This window comes from Myotis myotis, unplaced genomic scaffold, assembly GCF_014108235.1.
Source record: "Myotis myotis isolate mMyoMyo1 unplaced genomic scaffold, mMyoMyo1.p scaffold_m19_p_5, whole genome shotgun sequence".
NCBI lineage: Eukaryota > Metazoa > Chordata > Mammalia > Chiroptera > Vespertilionidae > Myotis > Myotis myotis.
The window spans coordinates 64,061,497-64,079,709 of NW_023416357.1; the positions used below are offsets into that span (position 1 = coordinate 64,061,497).

General features: G+C 38.4%; 1 protein-coding gene across 14 annotated transcripts in view; it reads left to right on the top strand.

Annotated features, from left to right (window-relative positions):
* Positions 1–18,213, top strand: part of FER (FER tyrosine kinase) — a 305,227-nt gene that overhangs the window by 187,551 nt on the left and 99,463 nt on the right. For 12 of the 14 annotated variants that reach the window (XR_004967573.1, XM_036309530.1, XM_036309539.1 and 9 more), the window contains 3 exons: positions 2,735–2,791; positions 9,439–9,554; positions 15,600–15,694. Coding sequence is in view for 12 of the 14 variants with exons in the window: in XM_036309530.1 (XP_036165423.1) it covers positions 2,735–2,791; positions 9,439–9,554; positions 15,600–15,694 (268 nt within the window). In the remaining 2 variants the exon portion in view is untranslated. Of the gene's footprint in view, positions 1–2,734; positions 2,792–9,438; positions 9,555–15,599; positions 15,695–17,589; positions 17,793–18,213 lie in introns of those variants that run through there. The other 2 variants (XM_036309542.1, XR_004967574.1) reach the window with 2 other exon arrangements.

The following is an 18,213-nucleotide window of genomic DNA, read 5'->3' on the forward strand; positions in this document are numbered from 1 at the left end:
GAATTGGCTTTCATAGCACTCAATGTATCATAGAGTAATATCATAGATTAACACATTTCGTACCGCTCAGGAGTTTTCTCGTGTTTCGCGCACCATCTGTTAAGGACCGCTCACGAGTGTTCTCGTTTTTTCATGCCCGTGGAAAAAGGACCGAATCTAGCTACTTACATAAATTTTGTTTGGTCCCTCTTCATAGAGGAAAATGTTTTACGCAGTACCATACGTTAAAAAAGTACTAGGAACTTTGTTTAATTGTTTTTGTAAATAAAAATGCTATAATTATTGAAAAACAACACCTAAAGTGCATTATGATGATTTAAATAACGTGCAGTTTGCCCAAAAACATGCGGTCCCTGGCGTATGTCTTAGAGATTTCCATGCGGTACGCAATATGCTAATATCTAAGAAAAAATGCATGTCCTTGAGTATGCTCCAACTTCAGTTGAAGGACTCTGGAAACCTTAAAGAATTTTTAAAAATTGTATGGTATTTATTCAGATTATAGATGTTTTTTCTATTATTTGATCCTTCTTTTTAGTTACCTGAGATGACTTACATATGTATATAATTTAGACTCAGAAAATTATTTACTCAGTTTTATTTTAAACTCCGTCTTCTTTGACTGGTCTCTCTGGCACAGTAAAAGCTAAGCACTGTCACAGGAGGCAAAGATTGAGGTTCTTATCCCAGCTCTCACTTAAGTACTTCTGTGACCATGGAAAAGAGTTGTGCAAAAGCTCTGCTGTTGTATGTATCCCTAGTTTATTGCTTAATAGTATTTAATTGTCTGAATACACAAAAATTTGTTTGTCAGTTCTGGTTTTGCTGGACATTGGAATTTTTTCTAGTTTTTGGCTATTATAAATAGAGCTGCCACAAACATTTTTGATGTCCCTTTGTGGGTACATGTTTTCTTTTCTCTTGATTTTATATCTAGGAGTATAATTTCTGAATCATAAAGTAGATATAAATTGTCTTTCAGAATGGCTTGTACCATTTTACATACTCACTAACTGTATAAGGACTCCACTTTTTCTGTATTCTTGCAATCTTGTGGCATTGTTAATCTTTTTAATTTTAATATTCTAATATGTATGGAATAGCATCTAATTGTTATTTGTATGTCACTGAAGACTAATGATGATGTTAAAAATATTTTGATATGCTTATTATCTATTTTCTTAAAATTTTTTACCCAATTTTTTCTCCTTTTTTAAAAAAATTCTTCATTGTTGAAAGTATTACGTAAGTCTCCTTTTCCTCCCATTGACCTATTCCCAGCTGTTCCCACCCCCTAGCACATACACTCACCCCCTACTATCTGTGTCCATGGGTTATGCTTATATGCATGCATACAAGTCCTTTGGTTGCTCTCTTAAAACGCCCCCAACCCCAATTTCTTAAAGTTGGGTTGTTGTTATCTTGTAAGTTCTCTATATGTTGTACATACAAATCACTGTTCTCTCAGATTATAGTTCACCTTTTCATTTTTAAAAAAGTGATGCCTTTGAAGAATTAGTGTCTCTAATTTTTATGAATTCCAATTATTTGTTTATTTTATAGTTATTGCTTTTTGTGTCTGTCAGAGTCTTTGCCTACTCACATAGTTGTGAAGATATTCCTCTGTTTTCTTTCAGGTCCTTTATAGCTTTAATTTTGTATTTAGATTGAAAGACTGTACATATAAATTGTTGTTTTTTGAAGTCAGTTGATCTAACAGAGGGTGATGTTTGAATGTTTGTAATATGGTGTTTCTGAGGGTAAAGTACTTCAAATGGCTGTCCAGGACATTTCAACCCATAGGGTGGCTTTTTACTTCAAGATGTTTATTTACTTACTACAACTCATTCTATAGATCATAATTACATTTCAACATGTGTAATGGGGAATACTACATTTTAACATTAATTAAAAACAAATCCTGAATAAAATATATCACTCTGGGATTTTTTCCTTCTCTGACTCTTCCCCTGCATAACCCAATTTTTCCGTCCCTCCCTTTCTTCCTCCCTCCCCCTTCCTTTCCCTTGCTTCATTTCCTTTTCCTTTTTTTTTTTTTTTAAATCTGTATGCCTTTGTAACATGATGGCATTATATGGTTTAATATATGAGATTTTTTAGATAATAAACTGTTCCCTAAGCAGTAATTAGTTCTTGAGATTGGATAATGGGTTGCATCATTGGTCTTATGTACCCTAGTTTCGTTTATTACACTATAGGAAATTACTTAGGCAAGATATGGGACTACATGCAGTGTCATTAACAGCTATAACTCATGCCAGTTTATATGTGGAAAAATTAGCTCTTAGTAATGTGGTTTGGGTACAAAAAGAATTCTCTATGATCAAGAGAGAATTGGAAATTTTGCATTATAAAATGAAATTCTCTCATGTACTTATGACACAGCTCTTTTGAAATGACAAATAATAACATAGTCTAAGCTTTATGGGGAGAGAAAAGGGCATGCTATGTTCTAGTTACAGGGACACCGTTATTTGGACAGTGAAGATTTCTGATAGAAGTTTGCTATAATGTAGATTTTAAAATCCTGTTGTGTAGTAACATATCTTAGATCTGTTTTATAGCCTCCTGATGTTACAACTTCTTAGTGTGCTATAGATTTAATGGTTTGAATGAAGTATCCCCTTCGGTCTGTTTTCCAATGCCTCAGTGCATCTTACAGGAAATGTACTCTTACTTGGGCTAAAAAACTGGTTTTTTTTCTTTGCCATAGGATAAGAAATGGATTCTCAATCATGAAGATGTCACATTGGGTGAATTACTGGGCAAGGTATGTAATCAAGTGAAGTAAATAACTGACAGTCTTTATAGTGATTGAGAACTCTGTAGAGTATTTTCCTCCAACCCTTCTTATGTTCCGGCACACAACAAGGCACCTTCCACATTAACCTGGAAGAGCACAGTACCACAGACCATCTGGATGGTCACTGAAATAGATGTGTGAAAACCTTTGAGAGGTTTAAAGATAATTTTTGACTTTTAAAAACTATCATGTGTAACCAGAAAATGTAAAATACTAGTACTGCTCTTGGGATTTCAAAACTCTGTATAGAATCACAGTATATAACAACATTGGACATGTTATTTTACCTAAATATTGTATCTACAAGACACATATTTCAGTATAAATATTCATTTTGTAGCTAGCTCTATTAATGGTTAGAAGTCTAGTTGGAAGTTTCTTTCAAGTCATAGGCCATTTGAAAGTATTATATTTAACAATAATGGCAAACTTTTGATAATCAAATGGACTACTTGCCAATTTATTGTTTATTTATAATTGAGTTCCAATGGTAAATGTAAACTTCTTTGTCAATGGCTTAATTAGTGATGTTACCATTAACTATTTTGAATTTAGTTTCATAATGCAATGTGAAAAAATAAAGTAAAATCAAGATATTTTGTGAGAACTATCACTGATACATTTCTGAGTTATCAGTATTAGACTTACAGTTCAGCATGTTAAGTGAAAAATGATTATTCATTACTTTTTTGTTTTAAATGTAAACATGATGAATTGACAAAATGTTTCCTATTTTTTTAACTGTTACATATTTTAAGAAAGTAAATCCCTGTTGAAGTGATTTACTTCACAGGATTTTTATTAGTATTTTAAAATATCTTTTCAAAACGGAAGCATGAAAGTACTCCTGGCTAGCAGTTTTTATTGACTGCAATTACTTATTTAGGAAGTAATTTCTAAAGCATTTCAAGCTAAAGCATTAGGTGATGTGTTTTTTTCCTCTGTTATATGCTTGTCATTCTTAAGGAAATATTTCTTCTTTCTGTTACTTTAGGTCATTAACTCAGTAGTACTGATTTGGCCAAAAATTATTACAAAGAAATTAAATAAATTTCCATGAAAATATAATTAAATAATAAATCATCCAATTAAATCACTTACTGAAATATCATGTGTTGAAGGGGACAGATTATTTTTAGTACTTGGGAAAAAACAAAAATATTTCAATTATTTTTATATTTAGTTGAATATGTGAAATAATAGTGTATCAGGAGGAATTTTAGCCTCTATTTTATTTGTAAGTGTATTTCAAAGAATAGTTATGTTTCCCAGTGATAAGGCAGTAGCATGATGTCAATTTCAAAAATATTTAATCATTTTAATAAAAGACTGCAACTTTAATGATAATGGTATAGCTTCATTTCAGCTAATATTTTAAATAGAACATGATTTGTCATTTAATATTTTCACTGCCAATTCTGAATAAATACTTTTAATGTATTGTATATTAGTGGTAAAATAAGGTTGAGACAAGAATTCTAATTTTTTGAGTACTATACTCTTACTAGACAGTTCTTGATGTATAGTTGGTGTTCAATAAATATTTACTCAATCCTCAGTGAACAATGCCCTTTTGGAGCTTTTATTCTGTCTAGCAGGGGAAGGCTGATAAACAATAAAAATAATAAATAGTAAATTTTATAATGTTAAAGGGTGCTGAGTCCTGTGGAAAATACTGGGAGTTTAGGAGTGCTATAAGTAGAAGTTGCCATTTTTAATAAGGAAATTCGGGTAAGCCTGATTAAAATTGTTACTTTCAAATTAAAACTTGGAGAGAAGGGATTTAGCCATGTGGACATCTAAAGAAGAGGGTTCTAGATAGAGGGAGTAACCAGTGCAAATTTCATCTGAAGAACAAGGGAGATCATTTGGCTGTAACTGAGTAAACAAGGAGGAATATGATAGGACAGGAAGTCAGTGAGTTGGTGAGGGTATCGGTCATGTAGTGCCTTGTAGGCATGCTGGTTTGCAGCTGGGAATGATCTAGTGACAAATTTATGATTTGGGAGGGAGAGATGAGAATTGGTAGAGTAATGTCATTGAGTAGATAAGAGTAAATTTAATTTACAATGGAGAATTGACTTCAATAAGAGCACAATAGTTCATTTTTATAACAGCAAGGAAGATTGGTAGGTGGGTAGGGTAAATGTGGGGCTGAGAGCCTGAAAGTTCTCTTTACTAGTAGATTGCTTCAGTTTTCTCAGTGTACTAACAAGCAAGATTATTAGCTAAGAATAAGGATGGAGGGAGGAAGAGTAGGGGACTTAAGAAGAGAGTAGAAGGGGAAAGCCATTATTTAGAAGAATGAGAGTGTGAATTTTCTACAGAATTGTAATATGATTATTGAGCAGCATTAAGGAGGTTTGTGTTCATGAATTTTTTAAAAAAGATTTCTTTAATGTTGAAAGAATTGTGTTCATGAATTTAAAGTGAGTCTAGTCAGCATGGTTGTGGGCTTTCTTCAGTCCCATTTGGCTGCCTAAGTGCAGAGTTAGTAGATTTGGGTTGTGGATTTGACAAGGGAGTTGTACAGATTAAGAGGAACAAAATGTTGGCAATGTATGGTAAGCAGTTGTAATTATTATTGACCATGGAATTTAAGCTGAATAAGGAAGGAAAAAAGGATATTAAGGGGGTGATGGACAATGAATAATAGAACCTCAAAATCTTTAGATTCTTACAGGGTGAAAGGATTTTTGTGGTCTAGATAATAGAGGAAGTAAGTTAGAAACATAGAAGCCAGCCAGAAAACAGGATGAATGACATAGATATTATAGAGGAATTGCATTATTGGCAATGGCAAAGTTTAAGGTATTATCTAGAAATAGTTCAAAATAGAAGATCATTGAAAGAGAAATGTTAAAAAAACAACAACAAAACAAAGTTGAGTTTGAACTGTTGTACAGATTTTTGGGTGTCTATTGAAATTGCCAAGAATTAAAATGAGAATAACACAGGGTATAGTGACCAGGAGCTCAAATTGTCTATAAATGAAGCAAAATCTTTTCAAATTCAATAGCTTATAGCCACAGTAAGGAACAGTTGTTCAGTTGGTATAAAGCTTCAGAGCTGGGTGTTTTTTTTTGTTTTGTTGTTTGTTTGTTTGAATTTTGTTTTTAGGAATGTAGGAGGAAAAATGGTTCGAAAATATTAACAAAGAACTAGTAAATACTTTATCCCAAATCTGGGCAGAGGGAGAAGGCTTGAATGGGGGAGTCATGACTTAAGTTTAGAAGACTAAAGGAAAATCATCTACCATTTGCGTATTTTCAAGTGAGAACAAAGTTTCTATTGGAACAAGAAGGTGAAGAGAATGACCAAAAAATGCATGGAAGATAAAATTTTTATAATGATGAACCATGGATTCCGGAAGGCACAGTAAAAGTTGGGGATAGAAGGGGAAAATTTTGATATAGACGGTTGAATAGGAGTCTACAGAATCTAATGAAGGCTAAGAAGGAGGAGATGAGGATTAACCTAGGACCAAGATCTTATGAGGAATGGCATGAAAATAGATAACAGACATAATATTTAGCCTCGTGGACTTAAGGTCAGTAGCAGAGATGAAGTTGTGCCTGTCAAATGAACTTAAAAATGAGTTAGCGTTTTCCTGATTGGAGTTGGGGGATGGTTTCCATGAAAGATAAAAATGTAGAAAAGGCCGAAACCGGTTTGGCTCAGTGGGTAGAGCGTCGGCCTGCGGACTGAAAGGTCCCAGGTTCGATTCCGGTCAAGGGCATGTACCTGGGTTGCGGGCATATCCCCAGTAGGAGATGTGCAGGAGGCAGCTGATCAATGTTTCTCTCTCATCGATGTTTCTAACTCTCTATCTCTCTCCCTTCCTCTCTGTAAAAAATCAATAAAATACATTTTTTAAAAAAATGTAGAAAAGGCATGGCACATATTTGGAGATCACTAAGTGCTTGAGTTTAGGACATGTGTAACAGTTAGAGTCTATATTGTGGAGCTAGACAGAGGCTGAGATGGTGATGGTAATTCAAGGATGAATTTTGACTAAGGAAGTAAGTTGTCTCTTAGAAAGAATAATCTGGCAGTGCTATGGTGGATGAATTGAAGGAGTGAGTGACTGACAGATCAGTGTAGGTGATAAACTTAAGATTTTGAATCAGGGTGACCTTTCTGAGATGTAAGGCAGAAGACACAAATATTGCAGAGGTAGAATCTGAATGCTTGCAGAGAGAATTAATGACGGCCCTAGTAAATGAAAAAGGTAATTTAGTTAAGAAAAGTCTAATGAGTAAAACATTAAGTTTTAAACGAGTTAAATTATAAGTGCTTCAGAATCATTCAGATAAGTAGAGGCCCAGCAGTAATTGTGCATATTAATATCTTCTCTCAGCTCTATCTATGATATATTAATGATCTGATAATGGGGGAACTTTGAGAATAACAAACATGGAAGGATGTAAAAGCTCACATTTTTCTTTTTCTAACTCATGATAAATGTGTATTATGTTGAATTTATAATCAATCATTGCTTTTAAATATTTAAGAGTTAAATATTAGATTCAATAACAATTTATTATCTTAATATTTAAGTGGATTAAAGTTTAAGTAAACTAATTTTAAAATTAAGTAAAATATTAAGTAATACTTAAAATGTTCAAAAGTATTTTATTTTTTAATAATGTTAAATTATTTATTGGTAACATGTAAAAAGTATATGCCTTGAACTATTGGTTAAGAGTTATATGAACCTTAGAACTCAGAAAACTCAATAATGAGTAGTCTCCTACTTCAGCTACTTCTTGCTCAACAAGAATAATATTGAAGCTTATTATAATATAATTAGATGGCTGGTGCACGAAATTTATGTACTGCAAGGGGTGTCCCTCAGCCCAACCTGCACCTTCTTGCAGTCCAGGACCCCTTGAGGTATGTCCACCTGCTGGTTTAGGCCCAGTCCCCCGAGGGTCGTTCCGCCAGTCATTCCAACATTCGGTTGATTTGCATATTAGTGTTTTCTTATATAGGATGCTTGCATATTATTCTTATTCTTATTCTTATTCTTATTCTTATTCTTATTCTTATTCTTATTCTTATTCTTATTCTTATTCTTATTCTCCTATATAATAAAGAGCTAATATGCAAATGGTCATCACACCCTCACACCATCATGCCATAAGGCTGAGATGCTCAACACTGGGGAGAGAGGAATGGGGACCATCTAGGCACAAATGAGCTCGTGAGAGAGGAATGTGGACCAGCTAGGCTGCAGCCCAAGAGAGGGACAAGCCGCACGCCCCACAGTCTGGGGCACCAGCAGCTGCTCCTGCGACCCAGGAGAGGGACAAGCCACACGCCCCACTGTCCTGGGCACCAGTGCCTGCAGCTATGGCCCAGGAAAGGGACAAGATGCCTATCCCACGGTCCTGGGCACCTACAGCTGCGGCCCAGATGAAGCTGCCCGCCCACGGTCCCTTGCAGCTGCGGCCGGCCCGGGTGAAGCCAGCCGGGGTCCTGGATGCCTGCAGCCAGCCAGGGGGAGGGAAGCCTGGGCCCCGGGTGTCTGCAACTGGCCAGAGGAGGGAATCCTGGGTCCTGGGGGCAGGGCGAGGCAGAGGTGGTTAGGGGTGATCAGGCCATCAGGGGAGCAGTTAGGGGCGATCACGCCAGTAGGGGAGCAGTTAGTGGAGATCAGGCAGGCAGGCAGAGGTGGTTAGGGGTGATCAGGCAGGCAGATGAGTAGTTAGGAGTCAGCGGTCCCGGATTGTGAGAGGCAGTCGGACATCCCCCGAGTGGTCCCAGATTGGAGAGGGTGAAGGTCGGGCTGAAGGACCCCTCCCCATGCATGAATTTTTGCACCGGGCCTCTAGTAGCTTTATAAAAACATATAAGCATATGTAGAAAAACTTTAAGAGAACACTAAAAAATAATTATTGTGTTAGCCTTATAGGTCTTCTCTGTAATGTTTTGTGCTTATAATAAAAGAAAAATGACTTCAAACTGGAAATTAGGCACCTTAAGTCAAAATATGTTTTTGCCATAGAATAAGGTTAGGTGTTCATACATTTGATAGAAAATGAATTCATCACCAGTGACATGGGCATTTGGATAAGAACCTCTTCTTCCTTGGTACCTTCCAGAGACTGACAGCCTACAACAGTGGCTGACAGTCCTTCGTCTTCCTAGTTCTGTTGTCTCTGCCCTAGTCTCTTACTCTCATTCCTCTCCAACTGACATATAGCTGTGTGGCTCAACACCAACAGTCACCTTGCAAAATCTCTGCTTTATCTTCAAACATTAATGGGTAATTTTTTAAATTTAATAAATTGCAGATAAAGGAAACTGGATGTAATGAAACTCAGATATTTTGACAATGTGAAATTTGAGTTTTTCCTTTTGTCCTATTTTCTTAAATTTTTTCCCTATTTTCATTTTCAGTTGTCCCCAAATATTTGGTGTATTGAGTAGCATATTTAAACTTGAGAGCATTCATAAGAGCAACATTCCCAATCTTGATTTCCACTTCAAACTCTGAATAATGCTGAATGCTTTAATTAAAAATGTACCATTACATGCTTTTTTTGTATTTTGTGAAGATTTATGTGGCTGTCTTACCCCTCAAACAATGAGTGTATTTGTATTTTCAGGGAAATTTTGGTGAAGTATATAAAGGCATATTAAAGGATAAAACTGCTGTTGCTGTTAAAACATGTAAAGAAGATCTTCCTCAGGAACTGAAAATAAAATTTTTACAAGAAGCCAAGTGAGTTCTTTAAAATTATGTCAAGTGTGTATTTATAATATAAATGACTCACTAAAATGTAACTTTGAAGATATCATAAATTATAATTTGCTAAAGTGGAAATAAGCATTTTCAGAGCCCTTGTCCAAAAGTAAGCACTTATACAATGTGGAATCAGAAGGTTTCTGTTTTTGAGTGCTTTAGGTAAGCACAGTGAAAAGAACCAGGTGCTAAAAAACAGTGAGTATTCTTCAAGTCTTTGAAAAAAAATTGCAGTATTTTTTGCTTTTATCACACATACATATACATACATATGTATATATGCAAAATTGTGATTTTCCTTATAATAAAAATATTACTATATTCTACATATAAAATATACTAGAGGCCCGGTGCACAAAAATTTGTGCACTCGGGGGCGGAGGGGGGTCCCTCAGCCTGGCCTGTGCCCTCTCGCAGTCTGGAACCCCTCGGGAGATAACGCCCTGCTGGCTTAGGCCTGCTCCAGGGTGGCAGAGGGCAGGCCCAATCCCTAGGTGCAGCCCCTGGTCGGGCTCAGAGCAGGGCTGACTGGGGAGTTGGGGCACCGCCCTGTCATGCGCAGAGCAGGGCGGATTGGGAGGTTGCAATACCACCCTCAGTCACGATCAGGGTAGGGCCGATTGGGGGGGTTGGGGCACCGCCCCCTGTCACACTCAAGGCAGGGTCGATAGGGAGGTTGCAGTGCCACCCCCTGTCACACACAGAGCAGGGCCAATCAGGGGTTTGGGGCTCCGTACCCTGTCATGCACAGAGCAGGGCCCATCGGGGTTGGGGCGCTGCCCCCTGTCATGCGCAGAGCAGGGCCCATCAGGGGATTGGGGAGCTCCCCCCTGTCACTCACAGAGTAGGGCCGATAGGGGAGTTGGGGCACCGCCCCCTGTCACACACAGAGCAAGGTGGATCAGGGGGTGAGGGCACCGCCCTCTATCACCCACAGAGCAGGGCCGATCAGGGGGTTGGGGCGCCGCCACTGTCACACTCAGGGAAGGGCCGATGGTGCCGGGAGCCGGTCCATCCTTGCTGTTTCAAGGGACCTGGCATATATGGCATACTGTTCTTAATATGTTTGCTCACCTTCTTGGCACTATGTGTTTTAACCAAGGTCTCTGAGAAAGGTTGTTTCCCCAGGTAGGGATTTTCCCCTGAAGTTAGGGAGGGAATAAAACCTCTTAACTAGTGCCAGGTGGGTAATTAATCACTTTAACTACGAACAATCATGCTTAAGCTACATAATCTTTACTCCCTGGAATGGAAATAAGAAACGCCCTAACCTTTGTAATAGAGATTGATAGGATTGAATCAACTGGTATAAATACAGATGTAATAAGACAGCAAGACACAGAACTTAGAACACAGAACTTAGAATACAGAGCTTAGAACACAGAACTAAGAAGACAGAACCTACACAGAACGAGAGACAGAAGAACTTCGCTGGAGAGAACATGGCAAAAGATCCTGGACTGAACCTGACTACAGAAATTGGCAAGAGAACCTGACTAGAACCTGGTGACTGAACCCAGCTGGAGAACCTGGACAGAACCTGGCTGGAGAACCTAGCAACAGAACATGGACACAGACCCTGGCAGGAGATCCTAAGCAGAACCTCTCTGGAGATCCAGACCAGAACTTGGCTGGAGATCCTGGCTGGAGATCCTGGCTAGGCTGCTGATCAACTGAACACTGTCTCCGTGTCCTTCCTTCTTCGCCGACTCCATCCACGCCTTTGGGGACCCCTGGACCTGCTGGGGCTGGACCCCGGCACGATGGGGAGGTTATGGCTCTACCCCATCACACACAGAGCAGGGCCCGTGGGGTGGGGGTTGGGGCGCCGCCTTCTATCACCCACAGAGCAGGGCCGATCAGGGGGTTGGGGCGCTGCCACTCTCACACTGAGGGCAGGGCCGATGGGGAGGCTATGGCTCTACCCCGTCACACACAGAGCAGGGCCAATCAGGGGGTTGGGGCGCTGCCCCTTGTCACACACAGAGCAGGGCCAATCAGGGGGTTGGAGCGCTGCACCCTGTCACACACAGAGCTGCAGGGCGATCATGGAGTTGGGGAGCTCCCCCTATCAGGCACAGAGCAGGGCTGATCAGGGGGTTGGGGCGCCTTCCCCTGTCAGGAACAGAGCAGGGCGGATAGGGAGGTTGTGGCCCCGCCCCCTCTCACACACAGAGCCACAGGGTGATCAGGGGGTTTGGGCATTGCCCCCTGTCACACTGATCCTGGTGCCAGGAGGCCTCTCGGCTCTGCTGATCCCGGTGCTGGGAGGCATATTACTCTTTTACTATATAGGGTAGAGGCCTGGTGCATGGGTGGGGCTGACTGGTTTGTCCTGAAGGGTGTCCTGGATCAGGGTGGGGGTCTCCACTGGGGTGCCTGGCCAGCCTGGGTGAGGGGATGATGGCTGTTTGCAGCTGGTCACACACCCTTCAGGGTGGGGGGTCCCCATTGGGGTGCCTGGCCAGCCTGGGTGAGGGGCTGAGGGCTGTTTTCAGGCTGGCGAGTGACTGAAGCTCCCAACCGCTCCTTTTTTTCTTTTCTTTTTTTTTATTCTGGGCCAGCTTTAGCTTTGAGGCTTGGCTCCAGCTCTTAGGCCTCCACTGCTTTCATTTCTCGCCTTTGCTTACAATGTTGCGATCCTGCTGGCTGAAGCCCGGCGGACTAAAGCAGGTTTCTGGGGTTTTGTTTAGCTTCTATATTTGTAACAAGGTTGCTTAGAGTTGCAGCTCAGAGGCCGGCAGCGGCAGGCGGGAATGTTGGAGTCCTCCATCACTGAAGCAAGCAAGCCTCATGTTAGTTTCAAGCTGCCTGGCTGCCGGCCGCCATCTTGGCTGGCAGTTAATTTGCATATTGCCCTGATTAGCCAATGGGAAGGGTAGCGGTTGTACGCTAATTACCATGCTTTCTTTTATTAGATAGGATAGTTTACATAAATATTTAGATATATAACTTCATCTCCCCTACTTACTTAGATATTGTCACTTAATTCTTTTTTTCCATTTGTTAGTTTTCTTTTCTAAGAACCTCATATGCCTTCTTTAATTTAGTGTGTGGCATTTGTTCTGGAATTTGCATATTGTTTCTTTTCTAATTGATCTTTTTAGATGATTGTCTTTTTCCTATTTTTAGCTAAAATTTAATGTTCCAATTTGCTACCTCTGTATGGCAGATAGTTAAAACCATTCGGTTAATTGTAACATCTAGTTTATACAATGAAGCACAAAACAAATTGAAAGGTTTTTGGACTGAGTGAGGATAGACATATGTTTGGGAGATGGATGGATGAATGGGAGAGGAGGAAAATAGATGGATCTATAGATTGTTGGTGTGAAGCAGGGGTGGGGAACCTTTTTTCTGCCAACATCTATTTGGATATTTATAACATTATTCGCGGGCCACACAAAGTTATCAACTTAAAAATTTGCCTGCTTTATTTGATTAAACATTTAATTAACTCACCCCTAATGCCTTGGCAGTACCAGACCAAATGATTTCGAGGGCCTGACATGCCTCACCCCTGGTGTAAAGGGAAAGAGGGAGGTGTGAGTATATTGGGGGGTATGTGTGTCTCCATCATGATCTAGTGTATAAAATTTAAGTTTTTGTAAAGTGTCATGGAGAACAGAGGATATGGCAATGAGGGAACATGGCAGTGAGTGAACTAAGTCCCATGGCATGGAGCATTTTCATGTACATTTCTCCATTTATCTGAAAATGAGTATTGATAGCAAAAGAGTAAACTGGTATGATGCATTCATTTATTGAATATTATCTACAGAATAAAGTTGAAACCCCGTTTCAGGTGTATTTTTGGCAATTTAGAAAAAATACTCTAATAAGTTCAAAGATTTTAAATTCATAGATTTATTATTTTATAGACTAGTGTCCCAGTGCACAAAATTCGTGCATGGAGGGGGGTTTCCCTCAGCCCAGCCTGCACCTTCTCTAATCGGACATCCCTCTCGCAATCGGGTACCACTGGTCCTAACCGCTCACCTGCCTACCTACCTGCCTGATTGCCCCTAACTGCATCTGCCTGCCTGCCTGATCACCCTTAACTTCTTTCCCCTGCTGGCTGATCTCGCCTCCAACTGCCCTACCCTGCTGACCAATTTGGTTCTGATTGGTCGGTTTCTATGCCAGTCAGTGTTTCTGGGCCTGATCAGCAGCCCCCATGGAGGCCCAGAGAGAAACAGAGGCGTGGCTGCTGGCAAAGCATGGAGAGAAAGAGGCAACGGCTGATCAATAGCTGCTATGGAGGCTGCGGATCAGACCCTGTCTCTCTCTCTGGGCCTCTCTCTTGGCCTGATCCACAGACCCCTTGGCAGTCAGTGCTGGGTTGCTGCATGGCGACCCAGCACTCACTGCAGGACTGACTTCTGGTGTTCGGTCGAGCCTTCGGTCGGTTGTTATGGACCTTGGGTTTTTATATATTAGGACATCCATAGGTATTCTTATGGTATAAATTATATCAAACATTTTCAAAAATCTTTAATTTTTTTCTTTTCTAATTTGTGATTGTTTTATTGAAAAATAGAGAGTTTATCTTGCTTTTCTAAAATGAGATTGTTTTATTTTAATAATAAAAATTATAGCGCTGACTGGTTTGGCTCAGTGGATAGAATGTCAGCTTTTGGACTGAAGAGTCCTGGGTTCGATTCTGGTTGCAGGCTTGATCCCCAGTAGGGGGTTTACAGGAGGCAGCTGATTAGTGTTTCTCATCTATGTTTCTAACTCTCTATTCCTCTTTCTTCCTCTCTGTAAAATCAATAATATATATTTAATAAATAAATGAATAATTAATTAAATAAATAAATAAATAAAATTATATCCATGCAAAAACTTTTAAGTGTACTTTAATAGATGATAGAGCTCTATAGTTAGCTATTTAATGTTATTGGAATTCAGGCTGGCTGTTTTTTGGAATTTCTTTAATAAGCAATTTCCAGCTTCAGAAATGACATTTTGAATTAAAGTCAAACATTTTAAAACTGTCTTCTTAATTCTTTGTAGAAGTTGCAAATTCAAAGTTATTGTCAGAATATTTCCCTTATTTCTAGAATTCTTTCAAGTTTATTTTTTCATTTATAAATCAATCTGTATTTCCAGTATAAAACATTTTTCTTAGATGTATCCCTGCTTTAGTTGTACATGTATAAAATTTATATAAACTGTTTTATCTTTCTCTAAATAATGTTATTTTTCATTCTCTTAGGCAAGGAAACTGCATCTTTGAAATATAAGTGAGCTTATAACTATGTCAATAGAATAATGTGGAGTAAAATTTGGTAATAGAAATCACCAGGGTAGACAGGCCTCTGAGGGAATTGAATCTACTTTTAACTCGAGCTAGGAGTCTGTGCTATTTTATAACCCACTGAAATTTTGCCTTATCCAAACTAAGCCTTCTCTGCTTCAGCTTAACTTGATACTGAAACTCTGTTACTCAGTTATTATTTAACCTTTTGACAGCTTTCTCAAAACTTTTGAGTTCTTACTATTTTGAGATTGATTATGGTCAGCAAGAAAGCTCTGATTATAAAATTTAATGAAGGGATTACCTGATGGTGTTTATCAACATGAATTAGATTCTTATTTTTAAGTATTTTAAATCAAGTGTGTACATAGAGCAAAACAAAAAGATGTTACCCTAGAAGCTTACAGTTTTGAGTTCACATGCTTTTCAGCTATGTTTTTGTGGTGGTGGGTGGCTAAGTCCAGATATTTGGAAGAGAGTTCTAAATGTTTTAGACTAAGTAAGTTATTCCTATTTAGCATGGTTGTTAGTCATTCAGAGTGAATAATAATTTTAAATGAATATTTAATGGAATTAAGGATAATTGACTGATTTGTACCTCTATTTTGCCAAGATTTATCAAAATTTGCATATATCCTATTACAATTTGGGTTCACACTGAAGTTTTAAAAAATGAGTTATATTGATTAAACTATATTCTACTTGTGTACATTACTTATAATCATAGGTTAATGCATAATTATTCTTATTCTTTTCTCATCCAGAATTCTCAAGCAATACGATCATCCCAATATTGTCAAACTTATAGGAGTTTGCACACAGAGACAGCCGATCTACATCATTATGGAACTGATTTCAGGTAATAGCATATTAGAAGTTTCCATGATGACATTTTATTTTAAATTATTTTATTTTGTTTTATTTTCCATCACCATTTATCCCCCTATACCCTCTTCTACCTCCACCCACCCTCCTCCACTTCCGCAAACACCACACTGTTGTCCATGTCCAAAGAGTTCTTTCATTTTTCTTTTCCCCTTTTTTGCTTAATCCTTCTACCCCCTCTCAAACTCCCCTCCCCAACAGAGCTGTCTATGTGCTCTACTATGATTCTGTCTCTATTTTGCTTGTTAGTTCAGTTTGTTCATTAAATTCCACATATGAGTGAAATCATAAGGTCTTTGTCTTTCTCTGACTGGCTTATTTCACTTAGCATGTTCTCCAGTTCTGTCCATGTTGTCACAAAGGGTAAATTTTCTTCCTTTTTATGGCCGAGTAGTATTCCATTGTCTAAATGTACCATAGCTGTTTTATCCACTCATCTCTTGATGGACACTTGGGCTGCTTCCAAATCTTGGCTATCTATAATAATAAAAGCATAATATGCTAATTAGATCGAACAGCCGAACAAATGTCCGGACGTCCTTCTGGACGTCCTTCCAGACAAGCTGTGGCTACGGGGGCCAAGGCAGAGGTGATTAGGGGCCATAAGGCAGGCAGGTGAGCAGTTAGGGGCGATCAGGCAGGCAGGCTAGTGGTTAGGCGTGATCAGGCAGGTAGGTGAGTGGTTAGGGGTGATTAGGTAGGCAGGCGAGCGGTTAGGAGTCAGCGGTCTTGGGTTGCAAGAGGGATGTCCCACTGCCAGTTTAGGCCCGATTTGGGCCTCTAGTTGTAAATAATGCTGCAATGAACATAATGGTGTATATATTCTTTCTCGACTTAGTGTTTTGTGTTTCTTTGGGTAAATTCTCAGAAGTGGAATCACTGGGCCATAAGGCAGTTCCATTTTAATTTTTTGTAGTAACTCCATACTGTTTTCCACAGTGGCTGCACCCATCTGCATTCCTATAAACAATGAACAAGGTTTTCCTTTTCTCCATATCTTTACCAACACTTGTTGTTTGTTTGTTTATTGATGATAGCTATTCTGACAGGTGTGGGGTGATGTCTCATTGTGGTTTTAAATTGCATTTCTCTGATGATTAGTGACGTTGAGCATCTTTTCATATGTCGATTGGCCATCTGTATGTCCCCTTTGGAAAAGTATCTATTGAAGTCCTTTGAGCATTTTTTAATTGGATTATTTACTTTTTTGGTGTTGAGTTTTATAAGTTCTTTATAAAGTTTGAATATTAACCTCTTATCAGATGTATCATTGGCGAATATGTTCTCCCATTCAGTGGGTTGTGTTTCATTCTGTTGATGATTTCCTTTGCTATGCAAAAACTTTTCAGTGTGATGTAGTCCCATTCAATGACATTTTAATGCCATGTTTTATTAGTTCTATATGTTCAGTCTCTCTGATTTTAATATTTTCCTGATGACAAAGAGCATATGTGGACAAAGAAAAAAGTAATCTGTCTTGGAGCTTGTCTTTGTATGTCTTGTGACTTTCAGCACCTCCAGGTTTTTTTGGTTAACAACTTTTGTCAACAAAGATAACTTCAAACTGACACAGTACATTTTTTATTTATTTTCATTGTAAATCTTTCTGTTGTGGAGTATATAATTACATATTATATAATTTGATCTTTATGAGATTTACTGTAATATGTAATAACTGCAAAGGATTTGCTTTGTTGCCTTTAATGACAACAAAGAAGAAACCTAAAAGGATATAAAAAATATTTCTAATATGCTTCTTATATATGTATACTTTATTGTATTGACATGTTTACACCCTTAAAACCATCTCCACAACCAAAGTAATGAACATGTCAATCATCCCCACATTTTTCTCATGCCTCCTTTTAGTTCCTTCCTCCTGACATTCTCGGTCATCCTCTACAGTCAACCATCCTCTACAGTCAACCACTGATTGCTTTTTGAAACTATATATGAATATTTCTTAGAATTTTACATGAATGGAATCATGCAGTCTAGTACCGGTTTGTGTTGTAACATCATTCCTTTTTATTGCTGAGTAGAATTAGAATACATGAATTTACCAGGGTTTATCCATTCAGCTGTTAATAGACTTTGGGGTGTTTTCTGTTTGGGGCTACTACAAATGAAGCTAATGTAAACATCCATGCACAAGTCTTTGAATGTACATGTGCTCTCATATTTCTAGGGAAAGTGCATATTTTATTACTTAGAATATTACATTAAACTTTATTGCTGAGTATTTTAAGACTTTGAAGTAGAATGAATGGATCATATGGAATGTGCATTTTTAAGACATAGCTGGTGCTAAGCTAGTTATATCTCACTTTCTAATATCATAAAAATTGGGCCAAAATATTACGTTCAAAAATAATGGACTCATAATTTTATGACATTTTCAACTTAAGCCTTGGTAACAAATTCTTCCCATTCTCTACTTTTTTCTGTCAATACAGTCCTTTGCATTCTTTTCATTTCTCATTAATGTGAATA